The 16,268-nt window shown below is 44.0% G+C and overlaps 1 protein-coding gene across 1 annotated transcript in view; it reads right to left on the bottom strand.

The window, feature by feature from the left end:
- cep120 (centrosomal protein 120) overlaps positions 1-16,268 on the bottom strand; it is a 28,157-nt gene that overhangs the window by 8,610 nt on the left and 3,279 nt on the right. The window contains exons 5-19 of the mRNA XM_063194795.1: positions 16,046-16,191; positions 15,269-15,466; positions 14,752-14,976; positions 14,370-14,545; positions 13,814-13,944; positions 12,922-13,108; positions 12,595-12,744; positions 11,332-11,514; positions 10,796-10,892; positions 9,897-10,052; positions 8,780-8,869; positions 8,006-8,098; positions 7,032-7,193; positions 4,492-4,614; positions 3,585-3,683 (exon numbers count right to left, since the gene is read on the bottom strand). Coding sequence (XP_063050865.1) covers positions 3,585-3,683; positions 4,492-4,614; positions 7,032-7,193; positions 8,006-8,098; positions 8,780-8,869; positions 9,897-10,052; positions 10,796-10,892; positions 11,332-11,514; positions 12,595-12,744; positions 12,922-13,108; positions 13,814-13,944; positions 14,370-14,545; positions 14,752-14,976; positions 15,269-15,466; positions 16,046-16,191 — 2,216 coding nt within the window. The remainder of the gene's footprint in view (positions 1-3,584; positions 3,684-4,491; positions 4,615-7,031; positions 7,194-8,005; positions 8,099-8,779; positions 8,870-9,896; positions 10,053-10,795; positions 10,893-11,331; positions 11,515-12,594; positions 12,745-12,921; positions 13,109-13,813; positions 13,945-14,369; positions 14,546-14,751; positions 14,977-15,268; positions 15,467-16,045; positions 16,192-16,268) is intronic.

Genomic DNA, 16,268 nt, shown 5'->3' with positions numbered 1-16,268 from the left:
CGGGTTGCCATGCTCTGGTGTGTGTGTGTGTGTGTGTGTGTGTGTGTGTGAGCGTGCACACGTGTTTACATATGCATATACTATGTGTGTGTGCGTGTATGTGTGCGTCTATGCTACCCCTCGGCTGAGATGCAGTGACCTACTGCTGACCCGTGTTCTCATAGCTCCAACGCATACAAGGGTCAAGGAACCAGGCCATGTAGAGAATCGTATGTGTGTGTGTGTGTGTGTGTGTGTGTGTGTGAGTGTGTGAGTGTGTGAGTGTGTGAGTGTGAGAGAGAGAGAGAGAGAGAGAGAGAGAGAGAGAGAGAGAGAGAGAGAGAGAGAGAGAGAGAGAGAGAGAGAGAGAGAGAGGAGGGGGTTGAGGGTGAGGAGATGGGAAGAAAGAGAGAAAGTGGAAGAAAGAGAAATGAATACAATTGAGGAGGAGAGAAAAAGTGGAATAAAGAGAGATGAATACAGTTTGCTGAAGAGAGAGAGAGAGAGAGATGGGGGGAGGGGTGGTGGTGCTGCCAGAAGCAGCTCAAGTCAGGTTTTCTGGAGGGAAAGGAAGGGCTTCCAGACAGGGCAGGCACCTGGGGTACGTCAGCATTTACATCTAAGCCCCACAGGCAGGCACACCAAGGCAACACCAGGCCATGTGTGGGTGTCAGAGAGAGAGAGAGAGAGAGAGAGAGAGAGAGAGAGAGAGAGAGAGAGAGTATAAGAGAAAGAGAGAGAGAGAGAGAGTAAGAGAGAAAGAGAGAGAGAGAGAGAACGTGAGAGAAATTGTCAGTTAGATGTCAGTTGAATGTCTGCACATTTACTTTTGTTTCTTGCGTTAATTTGTTTTCATTTTGTGTTTCTTGTACTTTGTATGATCGTTTTGGCAATATGAATGTCTTATTTGACATGCTAAAAAAGCATTATTAAATCAAATTGAACTGAATTGAGAGAGGGAGAGGAAGAAAGAGAGAGATGAATGTAACATTAAGTCAGTGGTGCACTTTGGATATTCACATTGGATATTGTTATGGATAAAAAAAAGTTTAAAACAGACAGTGAAGATTTAATTTGGGGTTTTTTTGGGGGTTAAAGCACCCAGTGATCTACTTGAATGTTGAAGACGTATTATGTGCAGAGGGTGAAGTCCAGATGGACTTTACAGTAGTCGGTTGGCCAAGAGGCAGACACTATGAGTGCGGAAAAAAGGGAAAAGGCATAGTGCCCCTAGAGTTATTTTGAAAAGGCAGACTTGTAAGGCTGCCTTAATTTTTCAAATACTATCCTAAGACAGGCAGGCGAACCACACAGACCCAAGGTGTTATTTTCACAGCTCCTTGAACTAAGCCTCACATTAGAGGCGGCAGCAGTTGCAAAATCGCTGGAACTAACTGACTTTGCATGAAGACTAGGGACGAAAGCTTCAAAAGCTACCAAAGGAACTATGGTGACTAGAACAACTCAGAGTTTAAAAACGTTTAACCTCATGCAAATAAGCTATGACATCTTTTGGCAGTAGGTGAAACTCCAGCGAACAATGTGAATGCAGTCATCCTTCACTGTTCTGTAGCTTAAGAACAGTGAATAGTGAACAGCACAAGAAGTGACCAGGGTTATTTAGCAGCTGCATTTTTACTAACTACAAAAGCCATTGTACAGCTTCAGTGGCTTCTGGTGTTAGTTCACATTATTACAACTGGGGCCAGTCGACTCCGGTTGTACATGGGTTCAGGCGTCCAGGCAGGCAGGCATTAATTATACAGCCAGGTGAGAGAGTGTAAACTACACTGCTTGCATTGCGGGCCACCAAATGGAAACAGACATGAAGCCATGGATTATGTTCATTCTGTTGGACTTCAGAATGTTTGCCAACTCCATGATGTTTTTCCTTCATCCCCCCAAACCCCCAAATCTCACCCCCCCCTCTGCACCCTGCACCCCATCTAAGGGAAGGACAGCGAGCTGAAGTCAGTTAAAGCCTCGGCTAATGCTTACTATAATACCCACATGATTTATGATCCCGTTTCATATTATGCTGCAAAGCCCCTCAGCTCTCCATAAATCAACTTGTGTTTTCTTTACATGTATCTGGCACTTAAAAAAAGAGGGGGGGGGTCAGGAGAAGGAGTGAACGAGAGGAGGGGGGGGGTGGGGGTGGGGGTGAGGGAGGTGGGGAGACAAGAGGGCTAAGTTTCCAGCTGGTTCTTGTCTCTAACAGTTATTAGTGAGGCTTGATAAGCTGTTACTGTGAGCCGTGTTTATACTGTAGGGAGCTCTACTCCGAGTTCACTGGGAGAAGTTGTGCGGTGCCGGAGAGGAAGAGAGCCGATATGAAAGCTGAGTGGCCTGCCCTCCTCTCCTCCTCTCTCTCCACTTAGTGGTGCAATTTAAAGCTGCCGAGGGTGAACGAACGCACAGAAATAGCGTGCTACTCTCGCCATAGCATCTATTTACTGTATGGCTAAATAATGAACTGATGCCATTTTTTTGTGTGAATATGACTTTTTATAGTAGAAAAAAAGTCAACAGTCTCTCACTTGGATAGATTATCTTTTTGATGACCAAGTCAAGTTTATTGTTATTTTATGAAAGTTGAAAGGATACTGAGCATATCGTGGTGAAAATGTCAATGTTTCATCGTGATAAAAAAAACAAATATGTCAACATGTTCAAAAAACAGATGATGAACTAGTTTGGCATAATTCTGCATTTGTCTTGTTTAACATTAATACAAAGAAACTGGAAATCATTTTTGTAAATATTATTTCTAACTGGGGGAATTGTGTCAAGTTCACTTTCGAATGATGTGTCGAAAGCATTTTTGATTGGACATTTTGATGATTTGTGTAATAAGACCACATGCTAGAAAAATACATTACATAGAAGGAACCCTGATTAATTTATGTGCTACATGACAAGCTTAGTAACTACTCTAATCCAGATAATTTGACATTTTAAAAGTATAGTCAGGTGTGTTTGTGTCTGCATGTCAAATGTTTCAACCTTTAAACCGAAAAAATTCTGTCAGCATCAAGACCACGAGCTCGGATAATTTAAAGTTTGAATGAAAACTTCCGATGATGCAACGATTCACACCATTTGACATACCCAATTACATCCATATTACATGCGTTGACTTAAACCTAAGCCTTAAATGATCAACGTTTTAGTGCAGTATTTTACTGTGCTCTCTTTAGGTCTACAGAACACATAGCTGTACTCAACATAGGCTCTTGGTGTTTTTTCTCTTACATTTTTTCTTTAATATATTCCTGGGGGCTTCATGATGTTAAGATACATTTCATGACTTTTGTGCTCCTCCTTTTTTTGGTCTTTTAGACTTTATTAGTGACAGGACCGTTTGAGAGAGGGACAAGAAAGATTTTGGGAAGGGTCGGCAAAGGACCGGGGCCGGAATGGAAGCCTTGCAGATGATGAGTGCCCCATCGGGCAGGGCCATCCTAGTATGTTTTATGCCATCAATGTAGTAATTGTTAACCATTGTGGCTCCCTCCAGTGGTTAAAAGTAAGTCCTGTTCCCTGTTTCTTTAGTAGTAAGTAAACGTATGCCTATTGAGTATAGTAAATAGACTCAACCTTACCTGCTTAAACCTCGCCAGTTCCTTCAGCGCCCTACCCCACTGCTGCTTGTAGTGCAGTTTGGACTTGGTGGTGGTTTCAAGCTTTCGCTCCAACTCCACCTAGAGGCACAGGACACATGGGACTCCCAAATAAATGCCAACCTCTTCATTTATCAATACAGTACATTTCTTCTTTAAAGGACAACTGCACTATTTTCAACATGAAGGCCCTTTTCTGCAGTGCCTGCAATGTTTTCAAGATCCCCTCACCATTTATTTCATGCTTGCTCTATGCTGCTGCCTTTGTTATTTGGACAATTCGGATTTTGTCTCAACCGGCTTTAGAATGACCATCTATGGACATGTCCAAATATGTTCCTAAAACCACCCTAAACATTTATTTTCAAGATTGTGCAACTCACCACAACAATTCAAAACAATTTTTGAAGCCAATCATGGCTTCTGTCGTGTTTTATGTAACTTTCTGTAAATAAGGTTTTTTTTCTTTAGTTCACAAAATGGAAAATAAACAATGACAGAAGTCATATTTCGCCTTCAAACTTCTTACAGAATGCCTGTGAACACCCCTAACCACTTGGTGAGATGCTGTTTAAGGTGTATTTAAGAACATATTTGGACATGCCCATAGACGGCCATTGTAAAGCCAATTGAGACAAAATCTAAATTAGCCAAATAACGCAGACAGCAGCAAACATCGGGGAAAAAAAACGTGAGGGAGCAGTGCAGCGGGACGGTACCATGCTCAGGGTACCTCAGTCATGGAGGAAGATGGGGGAGAGTACTGGTGAATTACTCCCCCCACCAACCTGGTGGGTCGGGACGGGAGTCGAACCAGTAACCTTTGGGCTGACACCCTAACCCGCTTACGCACGACTGCCCTGAAAACTGGCCTTTTTTCTTTCCCCACCTTCTCCAAGCGCAGCAGGTTGACCTCGGACTGGAGGCGAACTTCAGGTCGAGTGTTCTGCTGCTCCCGAAACAGCTGGAAGTCCTTCTGCAGGAGTTTGTGTTTGCTGTCTGCGTCCAGTAGCTGAACAGGAAAGGAGGACAAGGAGGACAAGGAGGTGGTGAGATGGAGTTGACTTCCATGAAGCAGAAGCAGAAGAAGAAGCAGAAGACAAAGACAAAGAAGATGCTGCGCGAGAGAGGAGGACAAGGGAAGAGATTTTGGCGAGATGGGGCAACAGCTACCACTCACAGCAACATTCACCTTCTGACACACAATGACATTTATTATAATTACGATCTGTGAAAACAATTTCTTTCCAATTCCCAGTAGCATGTAGCAACTGCTAAAACCATTCACAGCAAAATCTAAACCATCTGACACAATAAAAGTGGTTAATAAAACTGTGATCTGTGTGAAACTATTGTCCAATTTCCAAATTACAAAATATAAAAGCTGAAAATATATCTAGGCAGGAATTTATGTCATGCAACAATCTCAGTTTAGTCTAAGTCCAACAAATATATTTTTAAATTAAAACAAAAAAACAGCCCTATGAGCCGCCATAACAATTCCATAGGGAAGAGGACTGTCAATAAAAAAACTATTAAAAAAATTAAAGAAGAAAAAGAAGAAAAATATGTAAATGTACAAAAGCTGCTATGCACACGCACGCACGCACGCACGCACGCACGCGCACACGCACACCACATGCACATGTAGCACACACATACACACCCACAAACATGCACACGCGTACGTGAGGATACAGACTTCAGACTGTGTGGTAACTGTGATACAAATGAGAAAAGAAAAATCACCATTGGTTTTTGCCGTCTTTCACACCTGACATAAAACAGACTCCAAAGACTTCACACACAATTCTGCCAGTCTACAAGAGAAGCAGTGTGTGTGTGTGTGTGTGTGTGTGTGTGTGTGTGTGTGTGTGTGTGTGTGTGTGTGTTGGTATCAGGCGGTGGGAGGATTTCAGTTTGATAAACTGTTTCTGGTGCTTGCCAGAACAAGTGTGTGTTTATACTGCCTTGACATGGGCGAGAGTGGAGCCAGAAGACTGTGTGTGTGTGTGTGTGTGTGTGTGTGTGTGTGTGTGTGTGTGTGTGTGTGTGTGTGTGTGTGTGTGTGTGTGTGTGTGTGTGTGTGTGTGTGTGTGTGTGTGTGTGTGTGTGTGTGTGTGTGTGTGTGTGTGTGTGTGTCTGCTTGCATTGTAGCGGATCCAGAAGACTGTGTGTGTGTGTGTGTGTCTGCATGCATTGCAGCGGATCCAGAAGACTAAGTGTGTGTGTGTGTGTGTGTGTGTGTGTGTGTGTGTGTGTGTGTGTGTGTGTGTGTGTGTGTGTGTGTGTGTGTGTGTGTGTGTGTGTGTGTGTACGTGTGTGTGTGTGTGTGTGTACGTGTGTGTGTGTACGTGTGTGTGTGTGTGTGCGTGCGTGCGTGCGAGTAACATCTCCGTTTTTATTTTGTGGTGGTCAGAAGGAAAACGGCTTGATTTGTTAGTGACACGTCAAACATAGGCCAGAGGCAAGAAGCCAGAAGCCTGGGAGAGGAAGACAGAAAATAGACGTTTTTCAGCAGGTGGGTTGTCTTGCAGATTGCTGATACAAGGTGTTTTTATGATTGAATGTTTTTTCTTATTTATTATCATTTTACAGAAGCAACACAATGTATGCCAAAGACAAAGGAACCTGTGCAGAGTAAAACTACAGAAAAAGGGAAACAGGACACAATGAACTGAACGTGACTGTGCACACACATGCAGATGCACACACACGTACACACTAAGCGCACACACTACGCTCGCACGCACGCACGCACGCACGAACGCACGTACGTCTACCTGCTGCTGTAGTTGACTGTTGTAATCATCAGTCCTACATTCACTTTTTTCACCACCAGCCAAAAATGGCTGGAAGATCAGTAGTGTAGTCTACGTAGAACGCGGGTATACGGAGTATACCCACTTCTAATTTTCAGGGATTTCAGTATACCCACTTAAAATTGAGTGATCCATTGTTTTGAATGGCACAAATATATACAGTATACCCACTTCAAAAAAAATCTCAAATATACAGTATACCCACCATAAAAAAGTAGACTACACCACTGTGGAAGATGTTGATCCTACAAAGCCAAACACACACTCACTAATGGGTCAAAGCGGCTAGTAAGTTGCTCTTTTCTACCAGCTAAACTGAAATTTCACCAGCATTTGACTGGTTGGTTGTGTTAATTTAGAGTCCTGGTTTTAATACTCCAGCTATATACCCTTGGCCCTATCTAAGAGAGCAGAGTCTACATCCATGTTATAACCTTACTGTACAGTACCGTCATACTAATGTTGTTATGATGTAGTTAAGTATTTTCAGCAAATAGAGAATAGGCTCGCCGGCGACCGCATCTGCGGTAAGAGGATACTACACAAGGACCTGCTAGTTAAAAGTTTGAGTAAACAATCCAAATTGCTGGGCGTCTATCTATGGTACCTGCTGCTGTAGCCGTGCGTTCTCCTCCTCCAGCTGTCGGATCTTGGCCCTCTCTAGCTCCACCTGGTGTTCGCAGTCTTCGCGCAGTCGTCGCCCGCTGTTCTGCACCTCGCGCACCGAGAACTCGTGCTCCGCACGAAGCTCACGCTGCAGCCGCTGTGTCTGCACACACGTGAAACAGACAGACAATTAGTAAAAACTGTTCAGCTGTGGGCAACTCAACTTCCTTCTGTAGCCAGGAAAGGTTTCCTCTGCTCCACTGTCAGACATCCGCAATTCTAATTCTGATTCCAGGATGAACGTTTTTCAAGCTACAGAAAGAAGTCGAGTTGCCCACAACTAACTTTGCAACTTTGAAGTACGTCTTCACAAACCGTCCGAAAACAAAATACCAAACATTTCCTTCAATTTCCATAGTATACAACTGCGGTGGTTTGAGATGTTATTTTGTTTATAAGTATCTGCTTTGTTTTAGGCACATTTAATGCATGACTATATAGTCATTATGTGAAGGAGTAGTAGGTTAAAGCCTGCACATCCAAACGGCTGACCTGGGAGCAGGACAACCAAATTAAATAACCAGATAAAAAGAAAAAAAGTTTTCTGCTCTCATTTTTATTTTTCACCCGAAACGTCATGGAAGGTGAAAAAGTGGATCGCACATATTCCGGTGATTGCTAATGCCTGTGTGCGTGCGTTTAATAATAATTTTAATAATTGTATTTGTATAGCACTGTATCATACAAGGCATGCAACTCAAAGTGCTTAACAAATGGGGGGAAAAACATCATTGTTAGAGATGGATTTAAAAGGAGAGGTAGAGAGGAGAGGCAGAAATAGCAGGAAGGCAGAGGAAGAGGAGATAGATAGAGATTGTAGAGTCATAGGGTCAACGTAGGTTTGGACCAGGATTCTTAGAGGCGTAAGGTCAATAGTAGGCTAGTAGCTGGGTCTAGCATAAGTCATAGTTTCACCTCTAGCTCAGCATGGGCCAAGTTCTTTTCTCTCTTCTCCAGCTCAGCCAGCGTCTTCTGTAACTGCTCCTCTAAAAGGTTGTACTCTTGCTCCTACACACAGACATGGCACAGAATACAGAATTATGGCACAGTGTAACATGGCACAGAATACAGAATTATGGCACAGTGTAACATGGCACAGAATACAGAATTATGGCACAATGTACCATGGCACAGAATACAGAATTATGGCACAGTATAACATGGCACAGTGTAACATGGCACAGTGTAACATGGCACAGTGTAACATGGCACAGAATACAGTAGCATGGCACAGTGTAACATCGACAGAATACAGAATTATGGCACAGTGTATCATGGCACAGAATACAGTATTATGGCGCAGTGTAACATGGCACAGTGTAACGTGGCACAATGGAACATAGTACAGCGCAGAGTAACATGGCACAGAGCAACATGGCAAAGGGTAATCATTAGCCTCGCGACGCCATCCTATGTACTCCACCCAAAGATTTTGGCTCCGCACATAGTCTGGCAAAAGCCTCGAGCTCGGTTCTCTCAGTGTTTAGCCAATCAGCAAACAGTTGAGAGTGATGACGCGGAACTCACCCGCGAGCTCCGTTACTGATTGGTTAAGGTAACTATATTCACACTTTCATTTTGTTATTTGTTTGCTATTATTTCCCTATTATTTAACGCTAGGGGAGGTATAAAATAAGCTTATTTCCAAAAATGGGACAGTATAAGGCTTTCAGCAGCTGTCTGACGGACCTTTTTCTTGACCAGCGCTTCTCTCTCCCGATCCCTCTTCCTCCACTCCTCAGCCAGCGCCTGCATGTGGCTCAGCTCCCTCCTCTTCAGCTGAGAGGGAAACCACACACACACGAGAGAGAGAGAGAGAGAGAGAGAGAGAGAGAGAGAGAGAGAGAGAGAGAGAGAGAGAGAGAGAGAGAGAGAGAGAGAGAGAGAGAGAGAGAAGGGAAGGGAAGGGAAGGGAAGGGAAGGGAAGGGAAGGGAAGGGAAGGGAAGGGAAGGGAAGGGAAGGGAAGGGAAGGGGAAAGTAGAGCGACCTGTGTGAATTCAGCGGCCTGTGTGAAAATCACAATCTCCACATCTTAACCAATTGAACAGTAAAACAATAAAATCTGTTGATTCTTTAATTCAGAGATCTTACACTTTCTGATAATTATTCATCACCTTATTCGGTTGGATTAAGAATGAAGACACAGACACAGAACGGTTGAACGGGTTATGTTTGCATAGATGCCCAGACAGCAAGATTTTGGTTCGAACTGAAATGCCTCAGTGGGACTTTCATGTGTATGCACAGACAGTGAAACAATGATGGAGCGCTTTCTGCAACATTGAATCGTAATTTAATGTATTGTTATTACTATTAATTAGAGATATACAGGATCCAAGATCCGGTTCCGGATCCGGCAGGATAATAGGGTTTTTCAGACTATCCGGATCCGGCAGGATCTTGAGCAGTGGATCCGGTATCCGGCAGTTACCTAAAAATCAGGATCTGGGGCATCTCTACTTTTTACGTAGCCTAGGCTTTTCAGTCATTCTTTCACAACCCCAATCGCTGCATGGAGGAAAAGCCCTTTGGAAGCGGCAGTTGAAGGCAGTGTGGCAGTAAGCCAATGAGTCTTAAAAATAGTTTGCGGCAACATAATAAAAAGGGCCCACGTGTGCGAGTTGGCGATGTGTTTCAACCCTTTCATAGGATCCGGTATCCGGTTCCGGATCCAGCAGGATCTTAAGCAGTGGATCCGGTATCCGGCAGGATCCTACAAATCTGGATCCGGTACATCTCTACTATTAATCCTCACCACCAACATAATCATCATTATCATCCCCACCACCATCACCATCATCTGACCTGGTCATCGAACAGGTCCTCCTGCATCTCCTTCCACATCTCCAGCTCCAGCGCAGCTCTGTACTCAGGGGTCTCCCGTGGCTCAGTCAAACCGCCATGAGAGGCAGCAGGGGGCGCCACCGCACCACCGCTAATCGGCTGGACTGGATTTCCACTCTGCAACAAAAACGTGTCAAGAGCATTTTCACATTTTCAAATCCAATGTCCCGACATGTAATCTCCTCATAAAAAAGAGAAAAGGGAATGCTTCACTGCGTCCAAACTTCCATGAAATGATAAAAAAACACTATTTGAGGCACTCCTTACTAAAGTTTAAAAAGCCTTTATTAAATACTGGCTACATGTCTACGCGGTTCGACCCATTGTCTTCATCAGGGCATGCCAAAAACCAATGTAATCTCCTCATACTGTATGTAAAGCTTCATCATTCACACACACACACACACTTCACCCGTTTACTGATTGGTAATGTTGTCTGGCAACATGAGTGACCCCGTCCCAGGAAATGTGAGTTTAGCAAAGGTTTACGCAGAGCCGCTGCTAAGGTTTTGGAGGCCCTAAGCATAATTGCTGAGGAGGGCCCCCTCATAATTAAATAATAATACTCCACTAACAAATAAATATATGCTTTGTAATGTAATTCAATATTTTTTCATCATGTTTTTTTAGTGAATCTCAGCGTACGAGGTCCCAATTTTTGGGGGCAAAGTGGTTGGTGTCCAAGCACTGGTTGGTGCCCCAAGCACTGGTTGGTGCCCTAAGCACTCTGCGTACTCTGCTTATGTCTAGCGGCGGCCCTGGGTTTATGGGTGGCAAGGCCAGACTAGTCTTTCTGAACAATGACTACAAACACTGCAACAATGACTATAAAAACTGTAAAAAGTTCCCTGATAACAGACCAGTGAAGAATCAGAGACGAGGATGTCTTTGTCTCTGACAAGACCGAGGTCCTCCAAGGTGGTGACGTAACTCAGCTCGGCCACCTTCTCACTGGATCTAGAAAAACAACAATTAAAGACACAATGTGTCATTTCTTTACCCATGGGTTTTAAGCACAGTCTCTCTGCGTCACACTTACAATTTCAAGTGAAAAGTAATATAATGACTTACTATATGTTACATACATCTACTGTATGAGCTAGACAGGATAATTTGTAGAAAACCTACACCTGTATAACATTAAATTAAGGTTAAATTATATACTGTATCCACACATTTTTTATTGTGTACTTTTATCTCTTCATCCATATTAATCTGTCCTGTTTTGTCTGTGTCCTGTCTGTAAATGTAAGTGTGGCGTGTGCTGCCGCCTTGGCCAGGGCTCACTTGTAAAAGAGAATTTTATTCTCAATGTGATTTTGTTTCCCTGGTTAAATAAAGGTAAAATAAAAAATAAAAAATACAGTATAATGTGTATATATATATATTGTTTTACCCATGTGTTTTAAGCACAGCAAGTCTCTGTGTGTGGCTCTGCCTCCAGTGCTGCTGTCCAGCGGGCCCCATGAAGCGCCTCCTCTCGGCGGTGAGCAGGTGGGACAGCTGGATGCTGGCGGTGCCCAGCAGCACGTCCCTGGAGCTCACGTCCCTGTGCCACATCTCCACCACCAGGGGCACCCTGGAGCACAAGAGGGGGGACGCACATGCACGCACGCACGCACACACACACACACGCAAGCACACAAGCACACACACACACACAATGTAACATGCTACACACGCACATCCGTAACACAACTATACACATGAAATTGGACAGAATTCTTCTTTAAACAGCACCTTAAAGGAGAATTTTGGCCATTTTGGCAAGATATCTTATCTGATTCTGGATGTGGATGTGGATATTTGCGGATTGAAACACATGCACACAGTTCTATGAGAACTATAAAGAAGATGGCAAAACCGATTTATTAGTACAGTGGTGGAAAACAATGTAGCAAAGTATTAGTGGAAAAGTCTAAGTGGGTAAACCAACCAACTCAGAAAGGGATCAGATATGTTCTGCATTGCCATCGCTGTATTTGAATGAGACAAGGGGTATATTCCAATATGCTACCTTGCGTCCTCCACTTGTGCTTGTGGCCTCGCCCCGCCTTCTGGCCCCACCTCCGTGGAGAAAATGATAAAGTTTCCCCACTGTCAGCCTAGCCAAAACAATGATCATCATGACATATTACTTCGTGGTACGAGGCCACAAGCACAAGTGGAGGACGCAAGGTCACATATTGGAATGCAACCATTGCTTAACATTAGAGCACTGATGCACACAGGACTCACTTCCAGTCAGACTCAAAAGACGCTACGACAGAAGATGAGATAGAATATTCATCCTTTAGGAAAATCGTTCTGTGCTGTTTACAGAGCGTCTGATACAGTTACAAAAACACACAATAGACACAGCACCCACCCTCACCTCCCTCTAAGACAAAAAGAAAGGTTGACAATATGACAAAAAAACCCTCTCATTTTTAATGTTTTTTCGGCTTTTTATGCCTTTATTGTGACATGACAGTTACAAAGGGACAGGAAATGAGCGGGGAGAGAGAGAGAGAGACGGGAAAGATTTGACAAATGGCCTGGGCCGGAATCGAACCCGGGTCGCCGGCGTAGTAACCCAGTGCCCTGCCATTAGGCCAAGACAGGGCCTAAAAAACGCAACTTAAACACAGTACAACTTAAACAATGCTAAGGTGTTTACCTGAGGAAAGTGTCCTGGAGTTGCTGTGGCAGTGCTGCAAAGTCAAAGGCACAGTAGGACTGGGGCAGGAACACCTCCGTCCCCCTCTTCACCTCCACCGGGGGACTGGTCATGATGGGGGCGGCACTGCCAAAAAACTGGTACGCATATCTGTGTGGCGGCGGGAGAGGTTCAACGATATTAATATCAAATGATTGTTTAATCGCTTTCTCTCCTGAATATACTGTAGCACCATTTTAGACAAACAACAGCTATCAACTAAGTACTCAATTAAAACAACATTTAAAGTGTGCCAAGAAGAACATTATAATCCAAGCTGTCTCCCACCTCAGGGTGCAGTTGACTGGGAAGCCTGTGTTGAGGTCGCGAACACTGCGCAGGTCCATGGAGAAGCAGTAGTGGTGCGCTGAGGGGGGAATGGCCACCTTTGGAGCAGACACAGACACGGAGCCCTGGGGGTCTCCATCTGCATTACTCTGTGCGGGAGGAGCAACTGAAGTGGAGGGGCACGCCTCTGACAAAATATGAAACAAGAAAAAAAATACATAAAAGGTTGTGTGGGTGGATGATTGAAGATTCCATAACCATTCTGTAGCTAAACATGATTTCTGTTGTGTTTTATATAGCATTTTGTAGGTTTTTTTCTCTCTTTCATTCACAAAATTCAATTCAAACTTTTGAGTTTGTTTAGGGTGATTTTAAGAACAGATATGGGCATGCTCATAAATTGCCATTCTTAACCCTCTGAGGTCTAAGGCTTTTCAGAGGCTTTTAGGCTGCTTGCACCACCCTGACATTTTCAAGTATTTTCATTTCATATATATATATTTGGAACCTGGAAGGTCCGAAGTTTCTAATGGTGTGACTTAAATGTTTCAATGACAAAAACTCACAGAGTTACAGATTTGTTTTTGGAGACAACTTGCCCTCTGAAGGGCACTCAGACCTCAGAGGGTTAAGCTGGTTCAGACAAAATCCAAAATTAGCCAAATAACGGAGACAGCAGCAAAAAATAAATAAATAAATAAACAGTGAGGGGGACTCTAAAACATTGCAGACAACTCAGAAAAGGGGCTTGATGTTCAAGATAGTGCACATGCCCTTTAACAAGAAGACATAATGAACGCAATGCACTCATAATCCTTTTTGTATGTGGATATAAACACACAGACTGTCGGTAAAAACAAAACGACTTGATGCGTGACACAGCCTCTCTTACCAGGCAGCAGGTTTGTCCTTGGCAGCTGCTCTTCCTCATCTTCCTCCTCTTCCTCTTCCCCCCGCAGGCTCTCTGCATCACTCTCTGTATGGACCGCTTCATTGGTCACACCACCCAACCTGTGACCAGGGCTGCCAAAGTTTCAAGTAAGAATTAAGAGGAGTTAACATGACAAATCAACAGGATATGTACAGGTTAAGATAGCCTGCTCTTGTACATCTTTCATTGGTACAGACGGTCTGATATTGAGAATTGTATACTAGCGGCCCGGGAGGGGTGAGTTTTGCTGAAGTTTGAAATGTGCATCTGATTTCAACCAATTGCTGACGTTTGGTCGTGAGTGACATGCAATCTGCGCATATGTAATGAGTCATCGCTGGCCCTCCTGCCCCGTCTGCTGATTGGTCATTTGTCTGGCGACAATGTCCTCTAAAGAAGCGTGCCCAAGCGTAACGTGAAGAGAAATGTGAATTGAATGGAACATTTACAGATGGCAAGGCATTAAAAGGTCCAGTATGTAATTTTTGTCTTGAAAAAAAAAAAAATCGAATTCTACCTGCCACCGCCAGGAGGAGGGCAAGGTGAGGGTGAACCCGACCGTGGAGCAAGCGTAGCTGGAGCAAGGGGCCCAGCAGAGGGCCCAGCTGCCATGGCTGGTGGTAGAACAGGTGACAAAGGACGCTCGTCGGTCGCCTCAGCCCCTTGGACCATCTGATGTGCATTCCCAGCTTCCTGTCAAAATAAAATCAGGGGCTCTTTTTGAAACTTTGAAGGATCCAGTATGTGTCAAGGCAACAAATTATTATTTGAATAGTGCATTTCATACACAGACTTGGTTGAATGTGCTTAAACTACTAAAATTACGCACTGGTCCTTTAAGTCTCGGTTTTAAAATTTTCAAATGTTGCGGTCAATTCACCACATTTCCAAGTTAGTACCTGGGGCGGCGCTGTCTCTTTCCTAAGTGTGACCGAAACCCCCACGGTGGGCTGCAGATCAGTGGGTACAGAGGGGGGATTAGGCTTGGACTGGCCTTGGGGGTGGAGGACGAAGGCCCCCTCCACGGTGGCTTGATGGGTACTCAGAGGGGTACTGGTCAGGCCTAGAGTGGAGAGAGACACCTCAGCACTGCCCAGAGAGTGGCTCCCACAGCACAAGTGAATCTGGGGAAAAATAAATACATAAATAAACAAAAAAACAAACAAACAAACAAACGCAGTCAGCAGAGATGGCAGCCTGGCTGCTGGCCAACGCTGCGAGCGACTTTTTAACATCACATGAAGCATACTTAGATACTGCAAGTAAACAGTGTGTGTGTCTGTTTTTTCCCCCTCTAGATTGTGCTGTTGACTGCGCGGTAGGTGCAAATGAGCCTCTCCCTACTGTGGACGCATGCACTGTGTAATTCCTGGGAACTGTAAATATAGTCTGTTTTATTTTATTTATTTTTTTTACCTCTAGATTGGGCTGTTGACTGAGGTAGGTGCGCAGGACCTTCTCGTTACTGCGGATGCGTACGGAGGCCCTCTCCGGCTCGAAACTGGGCGTCACCACGTTCTGGAAAGGCTCGCTTGTGATGTCGTTTCCAAACAGGGTGTAGTAGAAGAAGAAGTCTGTGCCCTCCGTGGACAGCCGAGTTGTCTGCCCTATTAGCTAAAGCAAAGGAATCGACAGAAAAAAACCCATGAGAGTTCGACAGAAAAAAGTTTCTCCTCATTAGCCCTTTGAAGTCATGTTAAACGAGACAGTCTAGACTGCCGAGAACATTTCCACAATGTTAAGTTCTGGAGGCAAACAGGGACGATCAAACATCTGGAAAGAATAGCATCTTTCAAATGACTTTTACATTATGTACGTATATTTAAAAAACACTGCATTATGATACATTGTAACCAATCGTTCAAAAAATGTTTTGCCATGAATTCACTTTTTTTGTCATAATGTGACAATGGAATGTTAAATGCAGCTCATCACGACTCTGGCTTGCCAACCTGGGACATTTAAAAATGTACAGTAATTCTGATTAAAAAATGAATGGATATAGATAATTTAAAAAAAAAAACACTGTATACTGTAACTTCTATGACATTTACAACCACTCTATCTCTCTACCCTTCTATAGCAAAAATATTTTGGGAGAATTTTTTTTTTTTTTTTTTTTACATTTTCTTACTACTGCGTTGCCAGAGAAAAAAATACACACTGGATGAAGGCTGCATGAGTATGGGTTACCTGCTCTAATTTGGATGCACAGGCTACTGTGACGGATAGGACAAACATGTCTGTGCAGCTGTCAGCGTTGCCGAGCTGATGGTAGCCCTCCTCTTCATTCAGGACCAGCTGCAGCTTCCCCATCGCTACCAGAGAACAATTTTTCCCTGAGGTGGAGAGAGGAGAGGGAGAGGATAAGAGGAAAAAGCAGATGAAGGTCCATATAGGGTCTTGCGTTCTCGTC

Source organism: Engraulis encrasicolus, chromosome 3 (assembly GCF_034702125.1).
Source record: "Engraulis encrasicolus isolate BLACKSEA-1 chromosome 3, IST_EnEncr_1.0, whole genome shotgun sequence".
In the NCBI taxonomy this organism is placed as follows: Eukaryota; Metazoa; Chordata; class Actinopteri; order Clupeiformes; family Engraulidae; genus Engraulis; species Engraulis encrasicolus.
This window is presented reverse-complemented; position numbering and strand designations above follow the sequence as displayed.